The 27699-nt window shown below is 40.0% G+C and overlaps 2 protein-coding genes across 3 annotated transcripts in view; both read right to left on the minus strand.

Moving 5' to 3' along the window:
* Positions 1 to 100: 100 nt before the first annotated feature.
* fdft1 (farnesyl-diphosphate farnesyltransferase 1) lies at positions 101 to 11867 on the minus strand. Of its 2 annotated transcripts, XM_083790864.1 has the most exons (8): positions 11653 to 11867; positions 9750 to 9847; positions 8198 to 8381; positions 6492 to 6620; positions 6007 to 6198; positions 5307 to 5483; positions 1675 to 1827; positions 101 to 1571 (listed from the first exon to the last, which is right to left on the minus strand). In XM_083790864.1, the coding sequence occupies exons 1-8, from the start codon at positions 11749 to 11751 to the stop codon at positions 1344 to 1346; spliced, it is 1260 nt and encodes a 419-aa protein (XP_083646990.1). In that variant the 5' UTR covers positions 11752 to 11867; the 3' UTR covers positions 101 to 1343. The 2 variants fall into 2 exon arrangements, with proteins under 2 accessions (XP_083646990.1, XP_083646989.1); XM_083790863.1 differs by lacking the exon at positions 11653 to 11867 and having other exon boundaries at positions 9750 to 10204.
* Positions 11868 to 18837: 6970 nt separating this feature from the next.
* Positions 18838 to 27699, minus strand: part of gata4 (GATA binding protein 4) — a gene marked incomplete at both ends in the record, with an annotated part of 8983 nt that continues 121 nt past the window's right edge. Inside the window, 6 exons of the mRNA XM_083790866.1 lie at positions 18838 to 18963; positions 19065 to 19198; positions 19417 to 19498; positions 21297 to 21422; positions 22394 to 22560; positions 27307 to 27699. The exon at positions 27307 to 27699 is cut by the window's right edge and continues 121 nt beyond it. Of these exons, the coding sequence (XP_083646992.1) occupies positions 18838 to 18963; positions 19065 to 19198; positions 19417 to 19498; positions 21297 to 21422; positions 22394 to 22560; positions 27307 to 27699 (1028 nt within the window). The remainder of the gene's footprint in view (positions 18964 to 19064; positions 19199 to 19416; positions 19499 to 21296; positions 21423 to 22393; positions 22561 to 27306) is intronic.

Raw genomic sequence — 27699 nt, forward strand, 5'->3', positions numbered from 1 at the left:
GTTTGCCATTCACTACCACCAATCTGTACTGTGCCAACATACAGTAACATGGCACAAATACACAAACTTTCAAGTCACTTTACAGTTTGTCATCTTTTTTATTTATTGTATTTGTTCAATTATGTAAAAATCACATTACATAGCAATGATCATAGTTCTCCTTTGGTTCTGTACAAGGTATTCTGTGCTAGCCTTTCTACTCACCAAAGCTGTGTTAAGGACACTTAGCTAGCTGTTCCAGGAGGCATTATTTTTCTTCTACCGTTAGTGCATCTTTGCTTTGAAGCTACACAATCCTGGACTTATTTTTATTAATATACACACTGTTTTAATCAATCTGTATCATAAAGTACTTTGATACAATAAAACTACTAGAACATCTGTGGTGGTTGGAGGACACTTACAAGTTAGACTCACAAGTCAGTCTCTAAAAATGATTTGCTCTACTAGAGACTGAGGACAATCTCCCAGGTGTTGTTCTTAAAACTGGGTGTAATCAAGAGTTAAAAAAAAAAAAAAAAAACCTGGCACCTGCATTGCAGAACCAATCCAAAGTTTTACGATGGGGCGGTGATGTTTGTTTTCTGAAGCAGTATGTGTACTTGACGCCGTTCTAGCATTTTTAATAGTACATAGGTGGAGATCTCCAATTGTCTGCCATTGTGAGACTACCTACTGGTTGACAATAAAAAATATATATTGTAAGCAGATGGCACACCAAATTGGGACACTAGATGCCCCACCATCTTTATTGTAGTTCTGACTTTGTTGCAATTACCGCTCTCCCATCAGGAGAGGGACACAACAAACATAAAATGCGTGGTTTGTGTCTCTCAAGGACATACATGAAATAGGGTGGGAAAAAATGAAAAGCGCAGTCTAAATTAAACTGTTTAACAGGAAATGTCATTTCCAGTGAATGACATTTTGAGAGACAGTCAAAATACTAATAAAGATGTACAGACTTCAAAACATCCAAATATTCTAATTAAATTCAATCTATGGGTAAAGACATTTAACAATGGAACCACACTGAAATAAAGGATAAAAGTCATAAAACCCACAAGATCATCAAACAATAGAAAGTCTTTGAGCGATTTGAAGCACATCCAGATGGATATACAGTATAACAACACAACGTTTTGTTGTGTAAAAACTTCCAGCCTGAAACCACTAAACCCTCCACAGTCTAGGCCTGTACAGGCTTTTAAAAAAGTGGGCTAAAACATTAGTGGCTTTAGATTTTCCCTGGACCAAAAAAAACTACGAGACCTCCAGTGCGGTGAGCTTTCTCAGTCTGTGTGCCCCAGGAAAGGTGAGAGTTAGAGGGGAAGGTGTGGGGCTCAGTGCCCCTGCATGTCACCAGTGCCTTGTGCTTGTGCTGCAGTGGTACTCAGGTACTGCCAGCTGAGTGCTGCAAGGAGCATAGCAGCTGAGAGGTACACGGGAGACAGGTGCTGCGTCCTGGAGGGTAGCGTCGACTGTGAAAGGGAGGACTTCTCTCTGATCAGTGACAAGATGTGGAGAGTTTTGTCTCGTGATGGATCTGTGAGGGAGACCTTTTGTAATATCTGTAGAGAGAGAGAGGGAGAGATGTCCGTTGATTCAGTTCAAATAACAGACCAGAACACACAACAGTCAGACCTGCACACCCATACACAAAGTCATCCTTACCTCTTGATTGTACTGGGAGAGGATGCCCTGAACAGCTCTCATGTTGGTGGCTTCCATCATGAGCGTGACTGCCTGGCCCTTTCTGATCTTAACCACTCGCTGGAACACCATGGGGTTGTTGTAACACACTGCCAGGGTAGCTATCGCCATCACCTGGATGACAGAGGAATAGCACACAGATCATAATACATGAGATGAAATGACAGTGTGGGGTCGATTTAGGACTTCTATGTTACTTACTTCTATATTACTAATCTAATTACAGTATTATGATCTGGGGGCGTGTAGTATGTCATATTGCAATTTTGGGCATGTTAAGAAGCGCTTTTGACACCCCGCGGAGTGCGCAAAACGGCCTTGAATTAGTCATGGGTGTGTTTAAGGCGTGTTTGAGACGTACCCAATCAACATGTCCGTACTATTCTCTTTACCAGTCAGCTGATGTCACATACGGAATGCGCACTTTGGGGGTCGTGGTATGACATTTCTTCAGGCTGGCACCATAGAAGACATGACATGCCTTTGTCACATTTGGGTTAATTATTCCTATTGCACTGCATGCTGTCACCTTTATGCCTCAAAAGAACAGACCCACCTTTCAGATCGGAATGGAATTGCGAGTAGATAGCAGCATATTGGCAAATTGCCAATCCATGCGTAATTAATTAATTCGATAACGATAGAACCATGTACCATACAGCGAATGAAAGCAAGATTCATAAGGAATATGGAGATTTTTACATTTAATAAAACGGTTGAGAAATGAGAGAACCATGAGTGTTTATAGGCTAATATCAACGTTTTTTTATGAAAGACCAAACGGGCTGTGAACTTGAAGAGCTCAATCACCATCCCGACACGGAAGAAATATAGCCTAGTGCATGCATGTATATGCACTGTTGCACTTGCACACAGTAGCCTACACACGCTCTTTATTTGTTTCTATTGAAAAACACCAGTAAAATAACGTTTATTATATTTTATTTCATTCAAGTCACGACGAAGGAATGAGTTGAATGCGTGCTGCGTAATGCTGTGGCCCCGATGGTATGGTCTTCGCTGAGTTCGCTCGTAGCATTTTATTGAAGAAGACTTGAATCGGGTGTGATACAGCATATGAAAGCACATTTCCCACGGATTATGGAGATGTTTTTATTTATTTTTAAGGTTGAGAAATGAAAGAATTATGGCCGTTTCTAATCTCAACATTTTTTTTTAAAAGACGCAAAACCGCCATGTCTCATAGAAACAAGTAAATAGGTCTATAAAAATAAGCGCATATAACAGGGGTCTGTAACCTATTTTAAATGAAGTGCCATGTTTTTATTTTCTAAATAGTGAGTCTGCCATATCCAGATTAATTTGAATGACACCACATTAAAATAAAAAAACATATTTTGATTGTCCACAAATATAAAGTTCTTCCTTCTTTTTAAATATGTTCTTGCACATTGTTATAATGATCATTATATATCCCCCTGCAGTCAGAGTTCATAGTTTTAATGAATGAATGTGATGCATTGTGAGCTGGTATAGATCTGCTATTTTCAAAAGTAATCTTTTTATTTAATTTTTGGATTAGCTGTCCTTAGTTGGGCAAATGCATTCATCTGGGGATCCTTGACATGGGAATGTGCTGTGTGACGATCACTGGTTTAAACAACATTAGGAGAAAAGCCCAAATAACCACTTTAGAAACAAGAAAAGCAACCACACAAAGCAACTTTACAGAAAAATAAGCCGCTTATAATAAACAGACATGGCAACACTCTACCAGCCTTCCAGAGCCGCTCAAGTGTCAAATCAAACAGTGCTTTTTGCGTTTATGAGGTGGTCAGACCCACGTCTAATCGTTATGCGCTGAGTGTCTTTAGGTCAAGGGGCTTAATAGCAAATTGCGCAAAGCGAGAATAATTAACATATGGACACTCCCACAATGCTAAAATATTCTGGGACGCGGTATGCCAAATGTGTGTGCGTTCAACACGGGCCGATATGCCTTTCATAATACGAATGTGCGCAGAGCGAGGCCAATTTATGTATCACGACCTGGTAAACTGCACCTTCAAAATCGACCTGCGTGTGTGTGTGTGATCAAATATAAATATTCCATGTTGTGTGCTTAATTTAAGGTGTTTATGCTTCAACCAAAACCTTTGCTAGCCTTGGCGATAAGGTCATGTATTAATGCCACACTATACATTACAAAGAAAAGGATGGTGCTACCTAATTTGTGGTGGCGCTACCAACTGAAAAGGTTGGTGGCACCAGTGCTACCTGGAGCCCTGGACTGAGAATTATAATGGATGGCAAAATCTGTCTTCATATAACTCTCTTATGCCAATTTGATTTCACAAATCTCACACCTTCCGGAAGGGTACAGGGTGAATATCACAAAGTCTAGTTTGTGATATTCACACAAACTGTGATATTCACACAAACTAGAATTGATAAGAACAAGACTAGAGGAAACATAACGTGTGTGTGTGTGTGTGTGTGTGTGTGTGTGTGTGTGTGTGTGTGTAAGTAAAAGTTCTTAACATTCCAGTCGTCCTTTTGTCCTTTTATCATAAGCATGATGAAGGAGCAACTACCCAGTTATTTTTTCACACAAATTCCTGTCATTCTGACCTCTGTATTTATCATGATGGACTGAATATGTGTAAACAGACCGCTAGCCACATAGGATAAAAAGGCCCTTAATCATACATTGTCCTGGGGGAAGAATGAACAAGCTTAAGTCTGTCAGACCTTCTGGATAGTAAACTGAGAAATATAGCCATAGCCAAAGAGAAATGTGACTAGTAGGTACAATAACAAGTAACACGCGCAAACGCGGGAAGCGAACGCAGCTCATAAATGGCAATAACAACAATTAGAATAAAATACATACTTTTTTAAGGTTTTCTTTTTAAAGTTCTCTTTTTGTGTTTTTTTAAGATTTTATTTTTAAGTTAAGTTTTTTGAAGTTAAGTGATTTTAAAGTTTTTTTTGAAGTTAAGTTTTTTTGTGTTTTTTTAAGTTTTTAAGATTTTATTTTTAAGTTAATTTTTTTGAAGTTAAGTGTTTTTAATTTTCTTTTTTTCACTGCATTCGCAATAATGCTTACTCGTTAAACACATTTAACCTTGCGTTCCTATTTTGATTGTTTTTGTAAGTAGTTAAACTAGAGCTCCTAAATCAATCAATTCAAAATGGGACAAACTGAGTCAGACAATGAAAAAGATTAGTTTGCACTGCTGGCTGCTTAGCACGCTGACTGTATCAATAGTGAGAAATAAAACTTAAAATCCCACCCATGTGAAGTGAGTGGTGCAAGTCAAGAACTTCCAGACCCACAGAAACGCGCCCAGGGTGCCGGCCCGGTTCCGGCGAGGCTGCACAACAGTGAGACTTGGTGGTGTGTTAAGCTGTGCAATAGTGACACTTTGTGGTGATAATATGCTATTTCCGTGATCAGACACAGCCAGCCATGGGGACACAGCCACACACATAGCTGTCTATACTATAGGAGTGGTTGCACCACTAAAAGAAAACTGACCTGTAAGGGTGTCTCAGTGTTAAACTGACACGCAGGACTTTTACAGTATGCATAGTGCATACTGTTCTGAGTGACTTAAGGTTGTCTATACCTGTGGGATGGCACAAAAATTGAAGACGCTTTGGTTGCGTAGGCGGGACAGGTAGGTGATGACGTCTGGGACATGGTGAAGTGCATCAGTCACCAGCAGGTTGAGGCACGACAGAGCCGATTCCAACTTCTCTGGCTGGGCAAAGTCTTCCAGCTTTCCTGCAAACTGGCTCCACGCCTGTACAGGGACAGAAAGGTTCGTATGCAAAATAGCTTGTTTATACTGTATACAGGCCAGGGTATATATTATATACCCTCACCCTGTAGTGTATACAATATACGTGGTAGGCAAGAATCACACCAAATCACACCTTGGAAAGCATGAGTGTCAATTTCAAACAAAGTGTTTTTTGACTGGGGGGGGGGTCATATTTTTCAGCAGGAATTGCCCGTCATAATTTGACCCCCCAGTATCAGGATGTATTAGGATGTTGATATTCATTCATCAGCCAACACTCCCCACTGACAGGTAGTACCCCCCCACCCCCCCACCCAATGGCTCAAGTGACTCACTACATTTAAAACGGTTTAACACACCCCTCCCCGCCCAGCTTCCCTTCACTCCATTTATAAATGCTTGGCCAAGCACCGCAGTGGATTCAAACCCAGTGGTGGTGGACACTACAGGCACTTAACCCTTGCACCACCCAAGTGCCCTGAACCCCATTTTAGGACAATTATAACAACTTCCTGAAACCTACCTCTTCTGGCCAGAAGGCACGTCCCTGTTGTATGTCCTCCAGGTAGTCTCGGATGATGTTTGTCTTCTGAAGAAACAGGCCCATGGAGTTGGCCAGCTCTGTATCCATCCCCACCTCGGAGTCTTCTAGCTGGGATGCTGAGAAAAGCTGAGACAGACCTATGCCCACCAGCCCTGCCACATAGTGGCAGTACTGCACAGAGGAACACACAACAATGGATTAATTGATTCATTGTACAATATGACGGAGGAGAATAAAGATAAGTCGTGCTGCCTAATATGTGTAATGTTCCTAACATTTCTGGGTGCTGTTTTCATTGTGACATCACTTTTGCCTGATTTATACTTGGTTGCACATTGTGTCGCACACCACAAATAGCAGCTCTACAGGTTCACGACACGCACACCACAACACGTTGTGAGCTTGCAGATATTCTATTTTCAATGCACAACACTGGCATGTAAATAGCTATACAATGTACTAACCTTGTCCCACTCCTTCATTGATCCCACTTTCTTTTCCAGGAATTCGGCCATTCCCACCCCCATACGGTGGCAGATGTCTGAGATGACATCCCTGTACTCCTGACCAAGGTTTCTGAATTCCACAGAGATCTGGAAATAAAATGAAGATGATGAGATGAGATGAGATGAGATATACTTTATTGTCCCACAAGGGGAAATTTGTCTTGGGCAAAAGTGCATTAGTACATACATCAGAGCTTTTTAAAACAGACATACAATACAAAAAAGACAATACACAGTAGCAGCAAAGTACAAGTCACAAGAGTATCACAATAGATGTGCAAGTTGCAATAAGAGAAGGTATATAATATAAAAAAGTGTATTCACAGTTTATAGTACACAATCACAGTAAAGTGCAATAAATAACTGATGAAGGTCAAGAAGTCCCTTCCCCACTAAGAACTATGAACTATGTGGCGGTTGTTTAGTAGAACAATTGAAGAGAGAGAAGAGATATTATATGCATGAAAATACAGGATATATTTTTTTTATTTAACTATTGTGTACTGAGGAAAAAGAGCATCCTCATACTGCGCAAATGCCAGAATCTGTAGTGGGTACTCAAAAACATAGATTAGACACACAATGAGGCAAAGACAAGAATTCAGACTTCAAAGTATAAGTGATTTTACTCAAGTACAGGGCCAACCTTACATGTACAATGCAAAGGAAAAGGCAGCCCTGTCTGACTCAACTAAACTCAACACTGCTGTGGCGCTGCCTCCAAGGGTCATCTGACAATAAAGGGTGAAAACTGGACATGGGTCAGATCTTGACTCTGCAGCTGTCACAGCTACTCTCTGGCCAGTAGGCTACATGTAGTAAATCCCATGTCCTCAAGCCCAGATGCAGATCTCACAAAACATTATAGCTGTTGTTAGAGAGAGAGGACTCTAAAGTGATTATATTATTTGAGTTCTCACCATAAATGTTTACTTAGACAGTATAGGCCTCTCCTAAATTGGGATTGGCATCAGTCCACTCCAAACATTCTGACATTCTGGCATCGGTCAGGCTCTAGTATTGATTATAAACTAGTATATTATAGTACTATTGTTATTACTATTTATTACTTTTGTTGTTATATCGTCCCCATATATCTTTATTGACAACTTAATTCAAGCTTAATTATAGCTTTTAGGAAGGCCACTCGACAAGCCCTGTACCCTTTCTGGCACATCATGTTTTGATTTAGATTTTTCTTTCCTTTCATTTAAAAGTACCATTGTGGAAGTCTTTTTTTTCGTATGTGCAAATAAACTAAACTACTGTACCGTCAGTAAAGCTGGTACATTTTCACTGCGCTGTTGCGGTTTTCTTTGTGTCTGTCGTGTGGTGGTGCTGTAACAAAACTGTTGAATGTGAGTTCAGATAGAGGTCAGATATTAGGTTTCACTGCATTGCTGATGCTGACACTGTCGGGCAGATACCTTGTATTTCCATATTTCAACTTTTTATGTTCCGTAAATTAATGCCCTGCCTACTTCATCATAGCAGATCTACAAGCTCACAACAAAACACCAAACTTCTCTTCTGGGGGGTCCCCAACACAAAATATTATCAGATGGGAGTCCGTGGCCGAATACACATTCATTTGAGAGTCCTCAACATGAAAAGGTTTGAGCCATTTGAACCGGAGCCTATCAATCAATCAGGTTTTAACTGACCGTGGGGAAATCAGCCAGAACCTGGCGGTCTTTCTCCTGGCTCTCTGTGAAGCACCAGTCCGCCTGGTACAGATAGGTGTGGAAGTCCTTCAGCATGGGCACCTTCTTCTCCAGCGGTATAGTCATGTCATCCTCCACTGTGTCCAGAGCCCGCAGCACCAGATAGAAGATACACACAGCATGTCTGAATGGAGACAGGAGAAGGACTTTCAAAACTGCCATCGTAGGGCTGGGAAATTTACCAAAAATATATACAAAGAAATGTTGAACTCTAGTCTAGTTTAGTCTTGCTCATGCAGGCTAATCGATTTACCGAGAAGCAGGGTTTTTTGCGATAATTGTTCTACATTTCTCATATCGACGAACTCTGCGCATCTAATTTTATAATCTACTTCATTGTACAACAGTTTTGAACAAGCTCTTAACGAGCTTGTAGATTGGTTATTTCAAATATTTTCGTTCATTAATCAAAAATCTAGGTAAAAGTTTTAAATCAGATTAATTTGAAGTCATATCGCCCGGCTCTATGCCATGGCCTTGTTTTCAGCCCACTATGCTGCATTTTATAGTTTTGTTATGACCACTCACATATACACAATTTAGTAAGAAGTTTAGCAACAAAAAAAATCTATTTAATCCTCTAAATGTTCTTATGCCATGTACCATCACAAATAAAGTATGTCTTGTCTTTAAACTTGAAAATGTATAAACTAAAAAAATAAAAATAAAAGAATAGCAACATATAGACACCTTAACAGACGACGTCACACTGATAAGCAACAGCATGCGTGCGCACAACGGCAGCAGAACACCACCACCTCTCATAAGATGCAAAGATGAAAAGTTAGGATTTTTAGACATGATGACTTAACAAGTGATTGTATTTGTAAAGTACTACTAGAACAGTATGTCAAGCACTTAGCCAGTCAAGTTTAGCCTATAAATAATGTAGCCTACAAATAATGCCCTTTAACCAAGGACACAACAACTGTATGCATATGCACAGTCACACTTGAGTTTGACACAGCTGTCAACCAGACTGGGGGCTTAAAATAGATATTGAGCAGCAATAGATTATTATTACACCACATGAATTTCACCTCTGGGTCAGGTACCGTAGGATTGCATTAGTTTCAGTTTCATCAGTTTCCTAAACTTTATATGGCTGAGCGATACTAATCTCTCAGCCTACCGGTATATCAAATTCAAACCTATAGCTCTGGTCTATAGCCTTACTGCTTTGATTCTGCCCTGCATATGGGGCAGAATCAAAGCAGAAGGCTATGGACCAGAGCTAGTATAATAGTATTTTTAATTATTTTTAATATGAAATTCTTTATGACTGAAAAAATACAAAATAATGTTGTTGTTGACTTGTTGTAACTCACACTTCCCCTTTGACTGAGGAACCCTTTGTGTTTACAACTTCAGAAACATGGCATGATGCCCGCTTTCACTGTGACACCAGACACCAGACACGCCCCTCACCTGAGACTGAGAGCAAGCATGGAAAACAGCCTTTTATTCCTCCTCCTCCTCTTCTTTTTCTTACCGTAACTCTCCGTCTAGTGCTTGAATAACAGCTGCGAAACTTCTGCTGGTTTGGTTCAGATACACGTAACAAGTCCGCAGGCTCTCGGTCATGGCCTCCTGGCAAGAGAAACAAAAAAACGGCTGTCGGTAGGATAACACGGCCCGGAGCGCGCTGGGACGCGCAGCCCAACAACAGCCCGTGTGCACGCCCCGCTCCCCGAGTCTGCCCCCGCTGAGGGCGAGGGACCGTGAAGTAGTGGAGCCCGAGCCACCGGTGCTGCGCTGGGCAACGCAGAGAGAGCGTTTGAACACCGACAGAGAGAATGAACATTTGCAACAGGCTCCGGCCATCAAAGCGCAGCCTTCCCCCTGCTATAATAACTCACTGCGCGACCCATTGCTTTACGCTTAGAAGAACCTCCGCAGCAAGTCAGCAGAGGACAACAGAGTGCTGGGGAGGTGAGAACTTTGCGGAGTACGTTGAAGTGGTTGTGTAGTCGCGGGTCTGTTCTGTTCGCTGATCTCAAAACAGATCTAGCGACTGGTACGTAGATTGTCTCGAATTGCGCTGAACTTATCCGCATGCTTTTTAGATCAGCACTATTTGAGCAGCATGCTAGGGGAAGTTTGTTGACAGATGAACCACTCCTCCCACTAAAACAAAACACAGCAGCTAAATCTGTCACAATAATGCAAAGGAACAGAAGTAAACCCAACTACTATTTAAACGACAATCAATATGCACAGGCTGTGGTCATTGCAAATACATTTAGCATTTATTCTAAACATTGTAAATATCCGCCAATCGGATGCTCGAATGAAATTAAAGAATACAGACCTCAGACCTGACCAAAGTATAGACCTACATTACTATCCATTATGTTTTGCGCACTTGCACTGCAGGAAACAAACTATAAATGTCAATAAGAAACTAGGAAGTTTATACGGCACACTGTTGAACTATTCTACTGACATCTAGTGGCAGGGAATCGGAAGGACATCGTATTTGTATTTGTTTTTCGAACAAACATTTTCATGAAATTTACGGCAAAATTCAGCGCTGCTCAGCACAAATCCAGCAGTAAAGAATGACACCAGTGTTCATCATATGGGGAATAAATGGGGTGCTAACTTCCCGGAGGTGTTTTTAGAGTGTTGACTAGCTTCTGCAACAACAACATCTTATTGCAGCAGAGCACTCTGAGCAGACTTACTTGCATCAACGGGTCCAGGCAGCCATAGCAACGATGCCCGTCCACTATCGTGTTTCTTTATAGGCTTTAACAATATGCATTTCTTTGATAAACAATCGTGGCTAATTGGTATTCTCCGTTCTGGTCAACTCGGTGTTTGTAGATTGTGGATTAGCCGCCACTGCCCGCCAGCCCAAACATGCGCACACATCTCTTCTCCCAGTGAACCCTTAGTTAGAGCTCATTATGATCCCGGGCCAGCAAGTACATATACAATATTATTGTATCTCTGCTCTGCTGGCTGCTGCTAAGTAACCAACAGGCTGCCGCTGCTTTCCAACACACTGTAGTCGATGCAGCCAGTGACATCACTACTTACTGCGATGCAAACAATATCCGTTAGATGCGCGCATAATATGCATAGCCTATTATATGCATATGATCTGATGTCTGTATGAAATGGATGTTGTCTGTCGCCATTCGCCGGGGTGCAGGTGCAATGTGTAGGCTACAGTTCCTGAATTATGCTGTGAATGTAGGCACTAGGCAGCTACAGAGAAGGGAACATCATGTGCTCTCCGAATCTCCGTCTCCGATATACCTTCGTTCTGCAAAAGTGCTCATTCAAAGTCTGCCATTCGGCTTGACATCTATAGCCTACATATATGATTATTTGACAGTTTGGTGTCATATATTGCCGCGGTGAATGTATTTGAGACGAGTACTCACATAGTCCAACTTGGGCATTACACTTCGACATCCTCCTATCTTAAACTTGAGCAGGTTGAGTATTTCCTCCGGATGCCCTAACGACTTCAAGATGTCCATGGCGGATTCTGTTTGCCTGCGCGGACGCTGAGGATTCTGTCTTGTTTTGTCGTGTGTGCTTTACTCAGGTGCGGATGAGAACCCGGGTTCTACATTGGAGTAGCGTGAGAGAAATGCATTTCCATGCTAAACAATCCCTTCAATTACAAACGTCGTCAGATCGAGTGACGCTTGCTATTGGCTGGTGAGTGTATGGGGTCAGCGTTCACTGGCCATTCAATGAGCAGAGCGTCTGGTGTGATGCCCCGCCCCGACACACTTTCAGTCAAATAAGGCATTTGATTGGTTCCTTGCGTCACACGGCGCCATCCTAGTGAAATGAGAGTGAAACTGTAACCAACCACTGGATAGGAAGCAGTGGAAGAAGTTATGTCACCACCAGGTAGCATATAGTAATAAATATATCCCTATCCTATAGTATACATCCCTATTTTCTGTATTGTATTTTCTGTTCTTGTTGTTTGTGCTGTGAAAAAAGACAAAAAAAAGAAACATTCCTATTTATTGGTTGATTTAATACTTTAATAGTGGTTTGAAACAATAGCCTGGCCCTACAGCAGTACAGTAAAAACTATGCCAAAAAGAATAACACAAAGAAGACGGCTTGTTGTTTCCATTGTGGTCCATTGTACGGTTCACCATCATGATAACAACACAACACTAAAAACAATATTAAGATATATTTACAAAAGTATTGTCTCAGTAAACACTGGATGCAAAATGTGTTACATTGACATAATATTGTTATGGGTTTTATATTTAAATAAGCAATGTCTTGAACAATATAGGCCTATCATTTCCATTTTTATTCATATAGTTTCATGGTTACTAACAGTGGTGGGGAAAGTACTCAAATGTTTTACTTAAGTAAAAGTATCAATACTTCAATGTAGAACTACTCTGTTACAAGTAAAAGTACTGTAATCAAAATTGACTTGAGTAAAAAGTATTGACATCAAAATGTATTTAAAGTACTAAAAGTAAAAGTACTATGCAGAATGTCCCATTTCACAAGTTCAGAATGTATACAAAATTACAAATATTTTGAAAATAGAACATCTACAAGATCACAATGCATCACATCGCAATGCATTGTGAGCTTGTAGATCGGCTATTTTCAAATGGCCAAAATATGAAAACTAAATAAATGTAGTAGAGTAAAATACAATATTTGCCTCTGAGATGTAGTGGAGTAGAAGTACTGGAAATCGGAAATACTCAAGTAAAGTACAAATACCTCAAAATTGTACTTAGGGAACAACCCGAGTCAACCCTCTGACTCTGTAATTGACTCCCTAGACTAAAGCCTATTGACACAGAATCTGGGACAGAGTGAGCTAAGCCGAGCTCCCTGAGCTTAGTATCTCATTAGCAGGTATAGTATACAACAGCCAACTCTTGCACTTTTCTGTCACACGCACACACACACACACGATTCTCGCTAGTGGAATGGCGATGTTGGTTCATTCACTTTGGTCACAGACAAGATCTCAAACTACTGCTCCCCAGAGGATGGCCGTACTGATTTAGTTGACTCCATGGCCCTTTCCTCTATCTACACCCTTATTCTAAATGAAGACAATTTTGTACACAAGACAAAATGTAATATGTGGATTAACGTTAAATTGCCTGGGCGGCGGTGGCTCAGGGGTAGAGTGCCTAGTTCGAACCCGGGCTCCCCCAGAGTTACTGTCGAAGTGTCCTTGAGCAAGACACTGAACCCCTAATTGCTCCCGATGTGCTAGTTGGTGCCTTGCATGGTTTGGCTGCCATCGGTGTATGAATATATGTGTGGGTGAATGTAATGCACAATCTCTGTAAAGCGCCTTGGATAAAGGCGCTATATAAATGCACCATTTACCATTTATTTACCATTCATGTGCCATGGAGGAGGAGGAACGATAACAGTTTCATTGATCCCATGATCTTTCCTCTAGTGTCACCCATTGGCCAAAAAATAAATGACAATTAACAAGGATGGCATCAGTTGGAGTAGGAGCAGTATGGAGCAGCATGGCGTATGGAGCAGCATGGCGTATAAGATCTTGTGAGGTAATATTTTGCCCCTTTCAGTTTCATGTTCAATTGCCTGTCAAGCTATAATCTCAATGACATTGCATTGATTATTGATTGATTGAATACTTTAATTATTAGACAGAAATGCAAACAGCAACACTTGGTCTAACAACAGGATAGGAGTCAGGACCAATGTTTCCATTCGGGTCCTATGTATTCAATTCCTAAACAAAACATGACAATAACAACAAAATTCAATATAACAAAATATATAACACTATAGACTAGAGCTTACTTCCTGTAAGACAGAGGGCCACGAAAACCTGACACATTTCAAATTGCAATCTTTGATTTACTGGTGATACAAACAATTCCATAATTTTGGATTAAAAGGTATAACCAATCTATATATGTTAATACTCAACTGTACAATATAACTAGTACAACTGCAGTGGTTGGAGGTTGTTACCCTAGTTTTATATACTTTCAACCCTCGTGTTGTGTACACTATTTAACAAGTAGGCCTTCTGCTTGAAGCTTATTTGTGCAATACGGTATCTCCCATGGCCAAGCAGGGACTGCCCCTGGAGGAGTGGTAGGAATTTGGCAATAGAGGAATTCCTGACACCCATGTTTCATATCCTGGGTAGGATATAAAGTTAGGGATTGCAGCTTTATCTATCACACCTTGCACAGAACATTGAATTGAAAGTCTTTCTGTTCAGAATTACATGCAGGATCTCACTGAAATTGGAGCTGCAGGGTTGTGCACACATATTGCAATGTATTAGAGTAGAGTAGACTACTGTATATTGTATTGTAACCTTGTCATGACAACATGCCACACTACTTTTTTGAGGTGTTCACTGTCCAAAGATTTGATACAGTCTGTTTGCACTATATTCATATACGACAGTCCTAATAATGTATATTTCACTCATTGCCCCATGCAGTCTTGCAGTGCTAATGCATTCCTTTTCTTGCACGATATGAAGAAAGGTAGGGCATGCCTCCTGCTGGAGATTTGTGCTCTATCTAATGAGTCACTCTTTGTAGTCCATGCGCAATGTTTCATGCATTGGTTAAAAAAACCAGATACATTGTCAAACACGTTCTCCTGCTTTTCGGAAGCGGTAGACAGTGGTTTACCTCAGATTACCTTTGGGAACGGGATACTTCATATACAGTAACATTTCCCCATTGCTACTGTACACCGACGGCGACGACTGTCTGATCAGAAATGTATCACAGTCAATTTTCTTTATCTAGACTGAAACGTAAACGACACCTATTTGATGAATTTGAAGAAGAGCCTCAATTGTACACAAAGAAAACTTTAGCAAGTTTGAATTGTCTGCTGGGCTATGGGTTTAAAAAAGTCACAGATCAAGAGAAGAGGATCATTGGCACAACAAAGTAAGTACATTCTATCGATAATAATAGTTAAATACTTTTTAGTTATAGTTTTGAACATTGTGTTGTAGAATAGAATCGAATAATTGTATTGGCGTCAATAAAAGCAAACGTTAATCTAATGTAATGTGGTTTTGAAGTGTGAACGTGTGTTTCATACCGTAATACTTAAAAAGTTTGCTATACATTTGTTCTAGATTAGAATCTGGATTCTCAGAGTAAAAAGCTAGAGACAAAACTAATGATGTGGTACTATGACACTTTATATAAAATAAAATCCATCTAACAACAAACATGTTAGCAGTGTGGTTTCCACATCAATTCAAATTTGCTAAATTACCATTGTGTTTATTTGGCCTCTTACATAAAATGAAAAACAATCATAATCTTGTTAAAGTGATATGTTTTTGTTTTACAGACTTAACTACAGCCACCAAACTCCATTTGCAAATAAAACATGTATGAATGGAGGGGAAGAGGATCTATCAGGAACAAAAAACGTTCTTGATCAAATATTGTCCTGGACTGACACACAGTACTCTGTAAACAAGGTTTTCAGACATTTCAAGTTTGGACATGCCATCGACAACGTCTACCTCAAAGACTCCATTAACAAGAAGTTTCTGGAATTCCATCATGATATCAGAGACGAATGTGGGGTTGAGGACAAGCAACACTCATGGGCAGTGATAGAGAAACAGGAAGAGATTCTTATGTACGGACCCTACTATCCTGATTATATCAACGGGGTGCACAGTGAAGACGTTATCATAAAACAAACTCAGGAACTTCTGGCATCAAAGGGTGTCTCAGATTATTGGAATGTATATGTCTTTACCCTGAATAGCCCCTGTTTGGCGAGAAACGCTGATCCATGCATGCTAAACCTGGTCCAGAAGGCTTACGAATGGCACTCTCTCTATGGAGTGAAAACACATGTTGGCTATGTAAAATGCTGGGGTTTCAAAGGAACTAAAGAAAATCTATTCCGGGACATCAGCTTTAGGCATTTACACTGTGTAGATCTGAGCAATGATCATGACAGTTATGTAAAGTTGACACAAAATCACACGGATACAACACAGGATTATGTGTTAAGCGAAGGTCTCTATTCCGCTATCAAGCAATTTTTTAGGTCACGTCAACTGAACTTGAAATTTAATTTGATCACCTCCATGCAAGAGCAGGATAGGAAAAGTCACTTCAATAATATGTACACTACTGTTTTAGAGTGTGAAACACAAGACAAAAGAGAACTCTTCACACAAGAGATTGACACCATGATTGAAGTTGTGCAAGCACAGTTTTTAGAGGAAAATGCATGTTTGGAGGAATACATAGAAAAGGGTCAGATATTTGCACTTGATTATGTTTTCAGCTCACAAATATGTGACACCGTCCACAATAAGCTCAGACTGACATTTCACCAGGTTTGGAGAGACATGGTACAAAGCAAATATGCAGAATTTATCAGAGAACAATTGACTGAAAACTTCAATCGGTGCGCCCTCCAGCTTTTTAACAAAGATATTGCAAGGTTCACACAAGGCTATGTACAAATAGGCAAGATCAGGGGTGTAGATTGCAGGGAGGATGGGGAGGATATCCCCAATGGTGACTGAGAAAAAAACCTCTGATAAGCAGCATCACAAATGGATATCTAAATATGTATAAAACAGGGTAGGACTTATGTCTTTTTAGAGTGTTGAAATTACACAATATGAAGCATAGTTGTATAAGCTTAAAAGTTTGAGACTTTTTGTTCACACAAAAAAAAAGGTTTTCAGGAGAAGATTCAGAATTTCAGTGTCCCCCAGCATAAGCCAGAACCCAATACTTGACAAACATACATTGAATGTCAAACTTACTGGGGTAAAAGCAAAAAGTTAATTTTAATGTATCTTTGCATTTCAGGTAGAATCAGTTAAAGTGGCACTATGTAACCTTATTCAAGAATAAAATGTTATTTATATGTTATTTTGTCCAATCTGTAATGGGTAATGACTAATGAGTATGTTAATACTATATAACCTATACAATTGGGGCGGTCAAAGGTCAATGGTCATGTCTCACCTAGAAACAGGATCTGACACAAACTTTGACCTGATGGTCAAGATATCCCGTGAGCATTAGCTCAATGGTAAAAAAAATATCTCAGCACTCAGCAGATTCAAATCTGAGGTAGAAGAGGAAAGTTACATATAGTGCAGCTTTAATGTTCTGAGTACAACACCAGTCGAATGACAGTAAATTTACATAATGTCAAAATGCTTTTCTTTATTAATTTCCTCAGTTGAGCTACAGGGGCACACAGAGGAAGGGCATCAAGTAGTACAGTGTTAGTGCACATCGAGATTGTCCATACATACGTGTTTGTCTCTCACTGTGTCATTTGTATTTACTTACAATATATCACAATGGTACTATTAAACAATTATACTGGAGTGATGTTTTTTTAACATATGTATTTGCCATTACGGTTATTAAATGTGGCATTATTATATTTCAATATTTCTCCCTTGTGCTTGTCACAAGAAAAATGAAAGTATTTGGTATTACTAAAGTAGAGAATACAGTATTGGAAGTATTGCATGATGCAGTAATGCACAAGGCAACACAAGGCATTCAATGAACATTAAAAAAGATAACATGAGAATCCAAGCTTTTAGGTTGACTGTTGATTGAATAAATACTAGCAATTCTAGCCTAACTTCTTTATACAGGTTCCCAAAACATCATAAAGTTAGTTGATTGATAAAAAATAAAGTCAAGACCCACTCCAGCTTGTGGATGCATGACCTATATGTGTCAGCAGAGGGCGCCATGTGCCAGTCATTCCATCCATATCACATTCATCAGGTGCAGCTTATTAGCCACATAGGTAGTTTCTCAAATAGGTCAAAGAAATACTGAAATGTATGTATGTACATAAAATCAAAAGAAAATAGATTACGTTTGAACTTACAGTAAAGGTAATTCAGAAATAATTAGTCACCAGGCACTTTTTCTACTGTATAGTAAGGCTATGCCACAGGTTGACTTAAGGAGTGATGACTCCCATTTCAGCTTACCTAAACTAAAAGTGATCCTAGCTTGTAGGATTACCTGCAGTTATGGTATGAAACTGAGCTGGTGTTTGGCTAATATGTTACAGTAGGTGACTGACCGCCTGTACTGTACTGTGCATGGGAGTGGGGTGGTGGGAAGGGGCAAGGGGGTAACCTATACTCAACTTCTATATAGATGCAATGCCAGGATTTGACCTCACGGTGGGCATCAACACCCACTGGCTAACCAGATGTCTTTGTCTATTCAATGATTGATGAATGACCAAATCAGTGAATGATTATCACATTTTGGCTTAAAATTGGAACATTTCATAGGCTACTTACCTCTAAAGGATGGTATTAACTTTCTGTGCATATGTTGGACAGTTCCACAGGCACTATACAATGTATGTAATGCCCCCTATTCTCAGCAGTTTGTCTTAACATGACTTAACTGCATGTTTGTGGGTTGTCTGAGCAACGTGGTGCTGTTTCAACAGTATACTGTAGTCCAAGAGCATTGAAATGAATACACTGTGCTCTGTCAGTGGCTCTCCTTTCCCTACATATACTATATAGCTGAGGAAGAGATGCAGAAGTTAAGTGTTCTCTAGGCTAGAATTAAGCTGTTCCAGGGCTCAGCCTTGGAACTTGAGGATCCACTGTGAGCTCCAGGGGGCATCTTCAGAGGAATGGCCCCTGCTTGGGCTGTCATGTAAGCAGGAAGGGCAGAAATCTGGAGGGAAATATAGTCAGCCATTGAAGTTTTGCAGGATGATATCAAAATAATTGATTTGAAATGTAGGTGTGTGTGTGTGCGCGTGCCTTTCAGCCTACCTGTGTGTGTGTGCTGTGGTGTGTGTAGAGGCTGGTGGTGTCGGGCTCTGTCTTGATCTGACGAGTCTCCTCTGTGCTGTTGAGGGTGCGGTTACCGCTGCTGGGTGTCACTGGTGACCCACTGCCTGGAGTACCTGCAGAACCCAGTACCAACAATTTACACAATTAAGAGTGTAATAAAATGCTCTTTTAACTCCATTTGGTTTCATTTGTACACTCTTTGACTTGGAGTTACAAATGGATATATGAAAAAGAGTATAGGCCTAGTAACATTTTACTCTCTTACTGTATATGTACATATACTGTCTGTACATGACATACAGAAACATATACAAAATGTTGTGAAGCTGACCAGTTAGGGGCTTGTTGAGGTTCTTGGGTTTACGTTTGCGAGTTTGGATGCCATCTTTCTTCATTGCCAAAGGTCGTGGGACCTGTTGAGACACCAAAAACAGCAAAACGTTTCAGCACAACTGATTTGAGTAGAAACTATAATACCATTGCCATCCTGTAAAGTTTTGTGATGGAATCAGTCCTTTTCTTGCTTAGTTAATAGAGCCGACAAGCAGACCAGAAGAGAATTGCCCATAGACGTTGTCATTTATTTGTCAGGAGTTGGCTTTGTCCGAGGCTTAAACATAACATAAAATTCAACTTTTTAAATTTATTTTGTGTTTTTGGGGCTCCCATATGTGTTTTCTATTCCCACAAATAACCAATTTTGAACAATCAGGCTTTCATATCATATAGGTGTTTTAATGGAAATTGCTCTCAGGAACAGCTCAACTGATTTTGGCCTCATCGTGATGTCATCAATGTCACCCTACTTTGTATAATTCCTCCTCTTCTTCAGTCTTTAGTTCCAAATTTGTATTTCCACTTTGTTTACAATGTCCACCATTGTTGATTTTCCAAGCTGGCATGGAATGGAAACGAGCCTGGTTTTATCTAGCGTCAGTATTATAATGACTCAAATATTAAATAATGTGCATATCAGCACCCCCACCATCTCAGGACATTGTGGTACTGCATCTAAAACTGCTTTCAAAGTCCAGAAAGAAATGACAAGGCCTGGTTATATCAGAGTGGTGATTGAGGCTCAAACCATTAGAAATAACTTTGAGGGACATAGACAATATGATATTAAATATTAAAAGCAGTTTTAAAATGCATGTTATTTGCGCTTTAAAGGTCTTTAAATCAATAGTTTTTTAAAAGTCTATGGGGCCGCTTGTCGTTCTGAAAGGGTGGGACTGTGACGTTCTATAATACTCGAAAATAAAATAAATAGGCTACCACTACCACTAATTCCATCCAATTACAGGCAGACTTAATGGCATATCAAAACCCTATTTGATGTGTATTTATTGGTACATCCCAAGATAATGTTTCTGCAACAAACAGTGACATTTGTGGATTTGTGATGCCCCCTATGGGCCTAAACAAAATACAGAATACAGATCATAAAAAAACTAAAACATCAACAATAATACATAAGACCAAAACGCGACCAAAAGCGACCTGACCTTGACGCCGATAGAAGGTATATGCACATGCATAAAGTGAATGGCAAATCGAGTGGCAAAGTTAGTATAGCAAAGTGAGTTTAACATTGTTTAATGTCATTTAATGATCAGACTTTTCTGTGTGGTTGTAGTGGCTGTCAAGGCCAGAAAGTAGTTTTTTGCCACTCAGTAGGCGATCTCGCATAACTTCCAGGTATGATGATGATGTCACGCGCATACCCTCTATAGAGCGTCGCAGTCCCGCCCCCTCCAGAGACCCGTAAAAGAAATCCCCGTTCATTTTCCTCATAGACTTTTCAGAAAGTATTTATTTAAAGACGTTTACGCCACGGACAAAGCCAACTCTTGTCGTGACAAATCATGACAACAAACAAAAAAATTCGGGCCAAACAAAGAATTAGAAAGTAGAAAAAAACCGCAGGTTACAACCCTTTTTTGTGGTTTTTCTTCTTTGTAATTATTTGTTTGGTCCAAAATATTGTCTGTGTTGAGTTGGCTTCGTACGACGCTTAAAAGGTCTTTAAATAAAGACGTTTTGAAATGGCTATGGGAAAAATGCATTGGGATTGAATTCCTGGGCCTGGCGTCGTCATGAAAGGGGGCGGGACTGCAATGCTCTATTGCTACCGAGATTAGCGGTGCACATACAGACACACAGACAAACGGGGTCGAAAACATAATCTCGACTCAGACTTCTCTCTCTCACCCCGTGGAGTTTCATGTAGAGACCACAGGCGTTGCAGACCGGCTCTCCCTCTGCATTCCGTCGCCACAGTGTGGTGGTGGTAGTGTGACAGTTCGTACAGGACAGACCCACCCTTCTGGATGCAGACTACAAGGAACAGTGATGTAGATCAGTGGGAGTACATTATGGTATAACCGTAGACCATAGAGTTACATTTGTACGCTCGAGTTACAAATGTGAGGTACCCACACAAAAAACATGCAGTAATCCTGGTCTCAAAACTACCTCCCCCTGTCAGTGAAAAGAAGCAATCCACTGACCCCCCAGGTTGGCAGAGGAAATGTAGCGCCCAGGATTACATTAGATAATTGACACTGGGGGAAAAATGGGTTACAAAATCGTGGGATAAAAATGTATTAAATTATTTTTACGAATTAGCTCCAGAGGTTTCACTGTGTATTAAGCCTCAGAGACTAAATGTAACATAAGATTTAGAAACTTTTAGTAATTCTAGTAAGACTAAAAGTATTTTAGCAATTTAAGCTAAACTTACTTTTAGTAGCAAATTTAAGCTCAGTCTTTGAACACACCATTGAACTTTAGGCCTGCCTACTATTTAGTTTTAATCTAGTCTTAGCCAACTAAAAATGAATACTGGCATAAAAGAAACTAAAACATAATTGCCCAGACTCTTCTTCAACAAAGATGGCGAAAGCAAACATTCTTTGTTCTGTACTTATACAGTACATACAATTGTATGGTACAAAACACTGAAGTCCTTAAACCAGAAACCTAACCCTAACCTGTAAATCAAGCGCCCCCTCAGCGACCATCAACACCCAGGCTCTGCAAAAAAGACTCTCCCGTGAAAAACGTACTATTTATAGGATAAATTAAATATTGAAGTTGTTTGAGGGCAAGTATAATGTTTTAAGGGATATAAGACAAAAGGTTGTTAAAACACAAATAGCCTACGGAAACCTCAACTACAACAAAACAATACTAATGCATTATTAATAAATTAGTATTTGTTACTGTTGTAGACTGTTTACTATTTCATTCATTATTTTAAGAGCTTATGGTAATAATAATGCATGTGTCCGGCGTCTGTCACCCACCAGTCTCCTCTGGGGCTTGATGAGAGGTCTGTTGATGCCGTTCATCTTGTGGTACAGTCCACAGGCGTTACAGAGGTAGTGGCCCGTGCCGTCTCGCCTCCACAGCGGAGTCGACATGGCACCACAGTTCACACATTCACGACCCTCAGCAAAGTCATCAAACATGTCTGCATAGTTGGAAGAGAAAACTACAATCTTAAAAGGGAAAACTCAAGTCACGTCACTGAGCATTTTGCATTCAGGAATGATATATTCTAACATAAACGAGTCATATTCGATAGTTATTTGTGTGTTTGTTTTAACTTAGCAGGGTTTAATTGTCTCTTCAGGACCACTCATCTAATGCCAGGAGAGTTGTCAGTCACAGAAATGTGACTTTCAAATCCCCTATACCCACACATTAGGCCCCCTGAGAATGACAAAACAACCCATACAAAGCTGATACAAATAGTATTTGGCCCAGGTTATAGTTTCCATGCTGACTACTATACGTCATTGAATTTCTCCCAAGGCAACATTTCTGTGATTCTTACTGATATGCCCTTCCAGCAAGGCTGTGTGTTGTACTGTATACTGTAGCTTGAAAATAAAGGGACGAAGCTTTCAGCCACGTATACATTTTGAATCATCCCTAGCACTGATAGGCGCTCTCTTTGTGCTCGATTGTCATCTTGCGTAATGACACTTTTAAACCAGTGGAAGGTGTACTGTAGCTATCCTGTCTGCTAGACTGCAGGCCCACACAGCAGCAGCAGCTTGGAATCCCTTCTTATCTAACAGCTCCCTCCCCGAGATAAAGAGTCACTGAGTCAGGCTGGAAATAGAGACAGAATAGAACTCCATCACATTGAAATGGAGACTCTATGTCTCTAACATCTGTCTCTGTCTCATTCTCTCAGTCCTTCTCTCCCTCTTAGATAGCATGACTTTTGATTAATGTGATCTTCACTCTCGCTCTTCTCAAACATGAGTATCTCCCAAGAACCACTTAGCTGTTCAGGGGAATGAGGAGACATAATTCTGCTGTGTGTGTGTGTGTGTGTGTGTGTGTGTGTGTGTGTGTGTGTGTGTGTGTGTGTGTGTGTGTGTGTGTGTGTGTGTGTGTGTGTGTGTGTGTGTGTGTTCACTTTCTCTTTGATTATCTGACCGTGTTTCTAAATCAACATATCTGAGGGGCAGTGCACCAATGTATCATGGTTTGTAAAATCCCGTTTCAGTGCTCAACAACAAGTAAACAGTCAGCAGTAGGCTACAGTCATTCACTATAGCAAGGACCAAACAAGATGCGATTAGTCGTTTAATACTGAAAAGAACAATATGAATGCCTTGTTCTTAACTACAGCAAATAAAGAAAAGGAAAATAAAATGTATAGTGAATCACTCCAGCTCACTCCGGGCTATGGGAAATGTAACTTGTGTTGATTTGAAGCTGATACTGGAAGTGCACAAAGGCATTCAACATATGTTGTTGTTTTCTTGTGTGTCTCTGAGTTCAGCACAGCATAATTACTCTGCTTCAGATGATGTGTCCATATATCTTTCCTTTCTTCAGTCACTGTGGGACGTAACTTTGGAATGTGTATATAGGCTCTGGATTTGGACACATACTGTAGGCAGACTTCCTCCAAGGTTGAGGGCAAAATAATGACAGTACTGTGCGTGTAACGGGGCAATCTAACCTTGGGCCAGGCAGTAGCCGACACAACCCAGAAGCACAAGACACTACAGAAAATAAGTGCTTATAGGCCTTCCATGCCTATCAGAGGAGGCGCATTTATTCCTCTATATAGGCTAAATGTCACAGTGTATCTTTATCTCAGTGGAGTATAATTTAAAAACACACCACTATCATGGCTTATATTATACAAGGCCAAGAGGGGAAACACTCTAAATGTTATTTGGACAGCACATATTTATGATGAACTATCTAATGGATATAAAAGTCTCTCTATAATCAACTCTGCTATCATAACCTGCATAATAGTGTTTTTTTTTTAATGGCACGACTATTTCTTATTCAATGGCTTGTGATAGTAGATGATGTTATTTAAAGAGCCTTCACGCTAGTCTACACAGTATATACATTTTTCTCCTTTCATGAGAAGATGATGAATTTCTATATTATGTTTACATTTCCTTGGGTACATTAAATTATAATAATTATTTATATGTTATTGAACTTTATTGAAAAATGTCTGGCACAGGTGCTATCCTCTATGCCAGACTCAACACAATATAAATATTTTCTTTTAAATTGCAAAATTCATATCCACAAATCACAACGGACAAGCCATGCACCCACCTACTCACACACCCCATATAAAATAAATTATACTGGGTTTAGTATTTCTTTATTGGAAGTGATAGTTTATACAAAATGACAATGGAAAGCGTTCATAATGTGGTATGTATATACTTTCTTTCCTTGAGGGTAAGATTCCTACATATTCATTGTCAGAGAGACCTGCAGTGTCAACAGCTACAGCCATACTCTAAGCAGTGCGTCAATGTATTTTATACATCTCAGTGAGGCGTCTCAGTCTGACTCTGCTGTGCCTGAATCAGATTTAAGCCAAATCGTTCAATTGATTTGCACAGTTACTGTTGCTTGTACTAACCCAAATCAGGATTATATGTTATTTGTAATTACAAAAGCAGCTATTTATGGGCTTTTATAGGACAGCAGCAAATTAGAATTTCAGGAATATCATCAATCACACGAAATATCATCCGAAATGTTTGGACTTTCTGTTTCCGCAAGGAAAAGGTAGTTTCCCTTCGATATTCACCATGAGAACAATAGACTCACACTTGTAAAACCATGAGAGTTGTATTATTAAAATGTTTTACGTTACACCTAGAACATATGGGCTACACCTGGATGCTCCTGTTCTGAGAATTTGATGTGAAGTGATTATGGTCAGACTGAGGTGGATGTGGGATTGAATCAATCTTATCTTTTGCACTGTTCTGGGACTGATCTTCTTTACTTACTCACAGGGTATTGTTAAAGGGATGTGTGATGTGATTATTGGCTGTTTGCATTATAATCAACAACTAGATCATGCGCAATGGCTGATAAAATAATCAAGGGCAGTCATTTGTATTAACCGTCAATATATAATTGGTAGGTTTAGGTTAGTGCCACTGCCTATACAGTATAGTTAACTATTGAAAATAATATCTCCCAGCATGACATCCATGATAGTGTGCATGTATTGACAATGGGAAATTGGGATCAAATGGCAGCCATTGTTGTTGTCCATACAAGCAACAAATGTGGCCATGGAAAATTGACACGGCAAGCAAAATCAATGTGTTACGAAACCTGTATGATCCTGTATGGTGATATTGAGTGTTCAGAGTACACTGCAACCAGTGACTAAACCTGATCCTTATCCATCAGCGTGATAAGATTCACTGTGAAGATAAGTTACTATATGCAGAGTTCATTATAAAACAATGGTTTTAATGAGGATACAGCTTATTGGTTACGTTTTTTCACAAATAATTTCAGTGCAGTAAAAAAATATCTTTTTAAAAATCTGAACTTGTAAAAATAGACCAATTTTTACACTTTCATACTCTGGATTGTATTGTGTGTTCAGATTGTTTGTTGTTTTTAAACACATCTTTGTAAACACTAGTGGTTAATTATATTTTGTCAACTATATGATGCCTCAAGATCATCAATTAAAATGCACCCACAATGTCCAGAATAAGGTAACAATGTGTTGAGAAAAAAGCAGCCTCTATAGTCTTAGTCATTTTAACACAGCTTGTAAGGAAATATAAGGGTATTAAAACAGCTAAAACGAATTATTATATATAGGCCTATACCTTTTTGGTATAGCCCCTCTTAATATACATACAATATATCATAATATTATTTTAGATTAGATAGATAGATTTTTTTGTAATTATTGGTTAAATAAATGATACAATCACCCAATAAATAGGAAAGTGTGGTGCAGTGCAATTTAATTCCTGAGTTATTCCAGTGAGGGTGTGAACTTCTGATCGTAAACACCTGTGGCTGTAAAAAGCAAACTACAAATCCAACCATATTGACACTGGCTCATTGATAATGTCTGAGCAGATAAACACTATATTGCTATGCTTACATTGCTTTTCTTTTCTTTATTTAACTTTTTTGTTTGTTACAGAAGTCTATTGCATTTCAATTTGAGTTGTATTTGACGACTGCTTCCATTGACTACATAATTTAATTTAAAGTTACTTATTCTTTTCTTCAGTTTAATTAAATATATTAGTAGCCCATGAGTGAAAGTGAAACTGTGAATGTTATTTTGTCAAAAAATAGCTCACGAAGAAAATTAAAATATTTTAGGTTTTTTAGGTCGTCAAGGTCAGGCTATTCGTTTCCCTCTCACATTCCAAGGATTCACAATGTGATAAAGAAAAACAACAACAAAAAACAAACTGTATAGGCAGCTATAGGGCTTAATTGGGTACACCAATTTATTTGATTAGAACAAATATTGGATTGATCATAAACCTGCCCAGAAAACTGCTGGCATCGAATAATAATAATTGCGCTATTTTGATATCACAAGCAGCTTATAGCCTATCACAAGCAGCAGCCTATAAATGACTCATGGCCTGCAAACTTCATCAGGCAGCCATCTGTTTTACATGCACTTTAATGCAGGAAACGAATAAATCGTTGATACCATGATCCAAGCATGTCGACGTTCCGCACAATAACGTGCATGCATGTGCAGTAGGCAACTGTCATTGTAAAAGTAAGGTTTCAGGGTTTCCGATCATTTCAACGGACATCATGTATTTTACGTTCCTCACTGGATTTATAGAAGTTTCTCTTCAGCACCTTAAACAAAATATTCAGATTTCAGAGCGCACAATGCAGGCTAATTCTCCATGTTTCTCACCTAGATTTGGGTGCCGTGTGGTGCCTGGCGCTCCGGTTTGAAGGCCATGCAGGACGGGGCTGTCAAAGGGAGACGTCGGCCACGTCCCACCCATGTTCGGGCTCACATAGGCCGGGTAGGGGCTGTGATATGAGCCGCTGAGGCCTCGGCTGCTGTAGTGATCCCTCCCGTTGGCGGAGATGTTCAGCGGGCTGTTATACGAGGCGGTCTCCCTGGCCGCCGTGGACAGAGGCGGGCTGGTGGAGAAGGTGAAACGGGGAGACACGGGAGAGTGGTGCGCGCTGCTCGTGTACGACACCGACTCGGCGCCCGGCTGCGCCCACGCAGAGTGACTGGACGCCGGGCTGCCCTGCTGCGACGCGCCGTGCGTCTGGAGGTAAGGCAGGGCGGGGA

Source organism: Protomyctophum parallelum (genome assembly GCF_964188405.1).
Source record: "Protomyctophum parallelum genome assembly, chromosome: 19".
In the NCBI taxonomy this organism is placed as follows: Eukaryota; Metazoa; Chordata; class Actinopteri; order Myctophiformes; family Myctophidae; genus Protomyctophum; species Protomyctophum parallelum.